The sequence below is a fragment of the Hippopotamus amphibius genome, chromosome 3, assembly GCF_030028045.1.
Source record: "Hippopotamus amphibius kiboko isolate mHipAmp2 chromosome 3, mHipAmp2.hap2, whole genome shotgun sequence".
Lineage (NCBI taxonomy): Eukaryota > Metazoa > Chordata > Mammalia > Artiodactyla > Hippopotamidae > Hippopotamus > Hippopotamus amphibius.
Window position 1 is genome coordinate 39697248 of NC_080188.1, and position 7787 is coordinate 39705034.

Consider the following 7787-nt stretch of genomic DNA (forward strand, 5'->3'; position numbering starts at 1 on the left):
TACTAACAGTTAATTGATGAAGTGACACTGATGCCCTCACCAGGTCCACATATCCGCCAAGTCACTTGTCACTTATGTGAAGGATTCCTAAAGGAAGACTGTGTAATTATAAAGGGTTGATAATGATGGACTCATTAGTCTTTCAAAAACAGAATTTTACAATATATTGCACTTTTTATGCTATAAATGTCCCTAGTATGGTTAATTTTTTTTGGAAAAATTCCTTTAATAGTAGATTCTACAGTCATTTGTAATGTAAAGGATTGAATTTAAGGAGGAGTCACACAGCTTCCATTCTCCAACTCATTTTTTTCATTTTATAGAGGTAAGTAAGTGTTTCAAATTTGCTGACCCTTTCTGTAATGTCAGTAGTTTGCTACCAAACAGTTATAATCAAAAATAATAGACACATAATCTGTCATTTCAATATAAAGGTGGCATTTTAATATTAAGGGAGAAAGTAACTGCTGTTCAAAGGAAAGTTTTCCTATTGAGAGACTAGCTTAAAAGAGATGCTTACAAATTTTTCATCTTTATGTGATTTTGTTGCCAAAAATGATTATGTGCCACCTATATGTAACAATTTCAAAACAAAAAAGATTTAGAAGCTAAAAAGCTTCTGAATTAAATTTTTCAGTGGTTTTTAATTTATTTGGTAAAAATATAAAAATAATGCAACACTTTAGTGTGGAAGAACTCTTTAGGAACATGGAAAATAGAAATTTTCTATCTGTATTTCAGCAAAAATCTGTATATAATTGGAAAAGTAGATTGAAAAATCATCATAATGGTTTAGTATGTGCCTTTAATAATGCCTTTTTTCCCATTTTTCACATGTGGATTTTTTTTACAGTATTTTTATCTTTTTTAACCTATGATTGTCAGTAAAACCATTATTTAAAAACAAAAACAAACAAAAATTGGACTTTGCAAAAGATCCCTAAATTGGTAAACCCGCCTTTTCAAGAATCATGAAATAATCATTTGCTCACAACAGAAATACTAGCATTATTTTAGTGAAACCAAATGTTTAATTAATAAGAATACAATTAAATATTTTATATGCATGTATCTCACCTCATTAACTATGTTTAATGTATTTTACAATATAAATATTCTTTTAGTTTGGTGGTATATGTATATAGTTTATTGAAGTTAATAAACATATATTAGGATGGAATATTTAAAATCTTTTCACTAATAGGGCACATAATCCAAAAAGTTGGCACATCACTGGAATAAAGATGAAAGAATTTCCATGAATGAATAGATTTAATCCTTGTCAAAAGATATTTTTAAAAATTAACTTACTGTTATATTGACTGTTTTGCTTTTCATATATCAAATGGTCATTTGAAAACCATTTCCTCTTGAAGGTCACTTGAAATGGCTTTTACTAGCAAGGCTATTTCTTTCATGTTTCAGTTATTTCATGAGTTCTTATAATTGTGGATATTTTGCATTCTCCTTGTTCCATGACATGGAAGCTCTCTCTTGCATAAGTATGGTTTCCTAAGTAACTTTTTGAGCTACACATGAGTTTTTATTAACTTTTGTTGCTCTGTCACATCTTCTCTCCACTATCAATGCCTCAGATCTGGCTATTCAGAGCTCATGCCCAGAGTACTACAAGAATCTCCTGATTTCCCTATCCCTTATAGCATTTTTAAGGTTACTGCCAGAATGATATTTCCATAAATACCTGCTGGATTGGACCCTCATCACCTCAGCCCCTTTTAGACCCTATGCACCACAAGAAGTGAGCCAGCTTGTCACCACACCATTGCACAGGCAGTTTCCTTTGCTGAAAACCCCATTTCTTACACTTAACACCTTATTTCTTAATTCTGCAATCTTCTGCTCTTACATATCTGATGTTTATCACTCCTCTGTTACATTTCACTTGGTTAAATATCCCTAGTCTGTACTTCTATTGCTCTCACATTAATGTTTATCAGTTCATTTATATTTTAAATTAAAAATGGGAAAAAGAGGGCTTCCCTGGTGGCACAGTGATTAAGAATCCGCCTGCCAATGCAGTGGACACAGGTTCAATCCCTGGGCCCGGAAGATCCCACATGCTGCAGAGCAGCTACACCTGTGTGCCACAACTACTGAAGCCCACGCACCTAGAGCCTGTGGTCTGCAACAATAGAAGCCACTGCAATGAGAAGCCCGCACATCGCAGCAAAGAGTAGCCTCCACTCACCACAAATAGAGAAAGCCCGTGTGCAGAAACAAAGACCCAACACAGCCAAAAATAAAAAATACATTTATTGAAAAAAACAAGGAAAAATGATATGCTATATGTGTTGAGACTAACTGAAGAATGTGTATTTTTTTTTTTTCTTATCCAGGATTAATTTAATTTTAAAAACAAATACAAGCTATCGATTCACTCTTCTCAACTTAAGTGGACAGTCTACCTGTGGTATAACTGTCAGGTAAAAACATACATCTTTACAACTTGGTGGTCCCAAGTTTTTTTTTTTTAAACCATTTCACAGAAAGGAAAGAAATAATAATGACAACAGCTCAAGAAATACACTAACAAGCAAAAATATATGGGGAGAGAGGAACATGTTGTTTTGACTTAACTAAAGAAACTGAGAGGAGACTGGTCTATGTAAGAAAATGTGTATCCTGGAAAGTTCGGTGTGAACATTTTAGAGTAGGAATTTATGACTTGAAGCTCCCGTTTCCTGAATACAAACGACATCTTGTAGTATTTATACTTCATGGCTCAGACACCTACCTCACTTGCCTCTATTTCTTACTCTAGCCTTTACTTTACTTAAATGAGTCTGAAAAACTTGGGGATATAGCATAAGAAGAAAAATAACCACACACAATATTCCCCTTCTTGTGGCTACTTTAGACCTCTGTTACTAGAAAATTCCTGAAGAAAATTTAAATATAAGTCTGTGGCTTTGCTGAATCAAGAAGCCCCCAGTTACTATTTAGAAAACACCTTCTGTTTGGACTAATAACATTGTTGACAGAACTTATTATAAAGGGATAACCAAACAAAGTCTGTGTCTCAAAACCAGTGTTAAATCAATCTGAGGGTTGAAGGGAAGAAAAGGGGCGTCTAAAATCACGAGAAGTGCAGACATTATCTAGGATCCTTGTCCTTCCGGATCCACGCTTCCTTCAGGGTCTTCGTCATTATAAATGTTCTCTGCCATTTGCCAAACCTGCATGATATTGTCTTCTGATACAGAACAAATCACCCAAGGCTCATTGGGGTTCCAGGAGAAATCAGATATCTTGGCAGTGTGACCACCATGAATAAACAACAACTCTGGTGGCCCATCTTCTGCATCTTCTGGGGATTGTTCCTCTCCAATTTTACTTAAATCCCAGACATTCAGTCTGCGATCAGTACCACTGGAAGCCAAAATAGTCTCATTGTGAGGCGACCACTGAACCTGGAATATTTCATCCTTATGTGATTCAAAGGAATGCAACTTAAGTTTCAGATTTCTCAGATCCCACAAGGCAACAGTCTTGTCAGCTGATCCTGTGGCAAGAATGAACTCACTATAAGGATTGAAAGAAAGGCAGTTCACTTCAGCAGTGTGCGCATCAACCGAGTGGCTTGGTTTGGAAGTATTGTTTGAACGGGTATCCCAGATCATAAGTTTCTGATCATCAGCAACTGACCCAAACAGAGACTCATGGAGCAGATGCCAGGAGACGTCTTCTACTACTGCTGTATGCCCTGTAAAGATGGTCTTCGCATCCACGACTTTCCCCTCCTTTGGAACAGCACTGATGTCCCATAGGCAGATGGTGTGGTCATCTGAAGCACTAAGTAAGTGCCCACTGAGATTTGGGTTCCAAGAAAGCCCATAGCCTTCCTTCTGATGTCCACGGAGACGCAAGTCTGGGTTGCACTCTCCAGAAGGGTCTGGTTTAGAAGGATGTTTCGTATAGTCAAAAACAAGAACATCACTGGATGGAGTCTTTGTTGCAATGATGCAAGGGTTCTGGGGCATATAGTGTGCCCTGTTCACTTCTCCTTCATGGTTGATCTTGATTTCTATTTCAATTTTTCCACTAACTGAGCCAAAACCTCCAAATTCTCCTTTTTCACTGTCGTAGTGTGAAGCATCAAACTGAGCATCATCGTTAGGGAGCTGCACACTGGCTATCAGAAGGTGGTTTTGTTCATCTGATGTGTGTGTCCCCAGGACAAGTCGATGAATACTGAAATCTTTCCCTTCTGGTCTGGTTACATCTGGAAGCCACTGTGCAGTTAGGCTGGGCCACTCCAGAGCATGGGTCATCACCAAATCGTAAAGAAAAGGGGTGTTCTTTTTCCATATTTTATATTCTTCGTTGATTACACGTTCTTCTACTGCGTCATCAAAGGCTGCTTCCTTGTCGGCCATGGCGAGCAGGCAAGCCGGGGGGGGGGGGGGGGGGGGGGGATCCCGGGGTTGAACGTTGCGGGAGGGGCGGGGAGGCTGCGGGCGCTCGCTCTGCGCGCGCGGCCTCTATTGTTTCCTGCTGCCCCTCAAGAATGTGTATTTTTAATATCAAAAGATTTTACCTTTTTGTTTTTAAAATAAAGATAATTGACTATTCTGTTTTTATATGAAAATCAAATATTCTTTTTAAAATTTTACATTAAATTTACTCATACATTCATGCATAATGCAAGCACATGAAGCATTTGTCCCATGCACTATTCCAGGAACTGGGCATGCAATAATGAACACGAGATAAGACATGGGCCCTGACTTTTTCCCCCACACAAACACACAAAATATATGAAGTAATGGTTTTCATGAGGATGTTGCAAAGTCCGCAAAAAATATCCCTCTTCCTACTTATTTATCTATTTAGTGATTTACTTCTATCTGATAATGCGTGACGACTTAGATCTTCATCCAGACTAGATACCTCAGAATCTTTTTATTATAAATTGGAGGTGAACAGCATTATAATTCAATATCTATATATACTATAAAGTGATCACCACCAGTCTAGTTGCCATCCGTCACCATATAGTTGACCCCTTCCCATCTGTTCTATGACTTTGTTTTGTTTTGTTCTTTAATTCCATGTATGAAAAATTATATGGTATTTGTCTTTCTGCATCTGACTTATTTCACGTAGCATAATAACTTCAAGGTCCATCTATGTTGTTGCAAATGGCAGTATTTCATTCTTTTTCATGGCTGAAAAAGGATATAATATTTCATTTTATATATATATGTGTGTGTGTGTATATATATATGCGTGCCATATCTTCTTTATCCATTCATCTATCTATGGATACTTACTTTGTTTTTATATCTTGAATATTGTAAATAATGCTGGAGTGAACATAGGGGTGCATATATCTTTTTGAATTAGTATTTTCATGGTTTTTCTGTATTTACACAGAGGTACAATAGCTGGATCATATGGTAAGTTCTATTCTTAACTGCTTGAGGAATCTCCATATTGTTTTTCATAGTGGCTGTATCAATTTACAGTTCCAATTTATAAACAGTGTACAATGGTTCCCATTTCTTCATATCTTCTCCAACATTTGTTATTTTTTGTCTTTTTAATAATTGCCCTTCTGACAGGTGTGAGGTGATATATCATTGTGGTTTTCTTTGCCTTTTCCTAGTAATTAGTGATGTTGAACATCTTTTCATGTGCCTGTTGGTCATCTGTATGTCTTCTTTGGAGAAACGTGTTCATATTCTCTGCCAATTTTTTAATCAGGTTGTTTGGTTTATTGCAGTTGAATTCTTTATATATTTTGGATATTAACCCCTTACCAGATATATGATTTGCAAATGTTTTCTCTCTTTTAGTAGGCTGCCTTTTTGTCTTGATGATGGTTTTCTTTGCTGTGCAGAAGCTTTTTAGCTTGATATAGTTCCATTTGTTTTGTTTTTGTTTCCCTTTTGCCTTTGGAGTCAGAACCACAAAAAAATCACTAAGGCTAATGTCAGGGAGCTCACTGTCTATATTTTCTTCTAGGAATTTTATGATTTCAGATCTTACATTCAAGCCTTTAACCCATTTTGAGTTAAGTTTTGTATAGATAGTGACCTGGTTTCTCAAAAATTATAACTATAAGGAAAAACACTAAATCCCTTCATTAAATAGCACAAAAGTTCCATGTATTAGATAAGGCAGTTTCAAAGGTAAAATTAAAAAGCAACAGAAAAAGAAGAAAGCACCCTTTACTTAAGAAGATAAATTCATACACTGTATACAGAGTGATTTAACAAATGCAAAATATTATGATGCCTTTTAAAAATGTATGTACTAAGGGAATAAGATTAATAAATTCATTCAGATGCAAATTTACAAACTAAAATTATTCTTAAAATATATTCTGATTGAAGCTCTCAGATTCAAGCTAGGAGTGTCTTCAAAAGTTGTATTACTATGTGATCCTGCTAAAGGGACTCCACTTCTGGCTGATTTCAGGTTTTAACTATTATTTTCAGAATGGATTGCAAGTGGAAACACCACATTGTTTTTTCAGCTATCATCACATGAAAACTGATTATTCCATAAAGAAATATTTCCAGTCAATGACACTTTTACTATGTAAATAAGTATATATATTTAAAATATGTATAATATTCATTTCCTAAAGTAAAGATTAAATTGCTTAATGAAAATAAAGCACTTTTACTGGACAGTTTTCAACTTTGCTTTTTGTCCTTGGCTAGAGGCAGGAGTGTATATATGTATTTCTTGTCCAAAACATTTACTGCCCCTTCCTTTGTGACATTCTGACTGGCCCCCTTCTATCAGTTCCCTTTCTGTAGAAACTAATCTACCAATGCAAGGTACCTGACTTGCTTTGATAATGAATGGAGGTAATGTGTGCTAGTTTCTAGTAGAAGCTTTAAAGCCATTGCATGGTTCTACCATAGCACTTTCCCCCTTAATGTGAGGCCAGCATGTCTCAGGAATGGCTTCCACTTCACATTCATGCTAGAACCACTCTGTGCAGGGAGCCCAGATCGAATGCTCTGTGGGCTTCACGCTCTGATTCCAGACCAGCTCCTATTGAGGACCCAAATTTCAGGGTTCAAGGGAAAATACCTTGAACCCTGAAATTTTTATTTCGCTTTAGAACCTAAATTTCCTCAGTTTTCAAGTGGATAGTAATACTATCAAATTTGTAGAATTGTTAGAAAATTTAAATGTTTTTGATACACATTTAAAACTCTCCTTAAATGACCTACTTATATATATGATCAAAAATATAGGTAGAGTTTAGGAGAAATACATTTATTTATTCTCCCTGAGCAACAATTAAAAATGTTTCTTGTCTGAACAACTTAAGTATTCCTCTTTAATGTTTTCTGAATATATTGAAAACACTGCAAATATGCACTTAAAATTTATTAGAAAAGATTTATGTAAGTATTTTCACAAACCAGGTAGTGGTAGTTTAGAGAAAGACTCCTTTTCCTATACTTTAGGGAACACTATTCCAATAAACTACTTCATATATTTGGAAAAATAGATATTTTAGAATTTTCTCCATGTTGTTTCTTATTTTTAGGAAGAGACACAAAATTTCCTATAGATTTAAAGATTAGTACCAAGCCTATCAAAGGTAGATTGACAAGTTTTGCACTTTCTAATGACAGATACATATAAACAGAGATTATTGGTGTTGGAATAATGAACACATTATTTGCATTTTACTCACTTTAATATTCACTTAAATTTAACTACTTTATTTTCTTTAAAAGTGACATATGCATGGCAAGTGTTAAAGATTTTTCAGTTTGAAATATTTTTAAGTCAGT

General features: G+C 35.4%; 1 protein-coding gene across 1 annotated transcript; it reads right to left on the minus strand.

Annotated features, from left to right (window-relative positions):
* Positions 1–2353: 2353 nt before the first annotated feature.
* LOC130850494 (histone-binding protein RBBP4-like) lies at positions 2354–4517 on the minus strand. The gene has a single exon (XM_057730086.1). The coding sequence runs from the start codon at positions 4395–4397 to the stop codon at positions 3120–3122; it is 1278 nt and encodes a 425-aa protein (XP_057586069.1). The 5' UTR covers positions 4398–4517; the 3' UTR covers positions 2354–3119.
* Positions 4518–7787: the final 3270 nt, after the last annotated feature.

Coding starts and splice junctions, on each gene's coding strand:
- LOC130850494 (XM_057730086.1), bottom strand. CDS start 4,397: ATGGCCGACAAGGAAGCAGCCTTTGATGACGCAGTAGAAGAACGTGTA.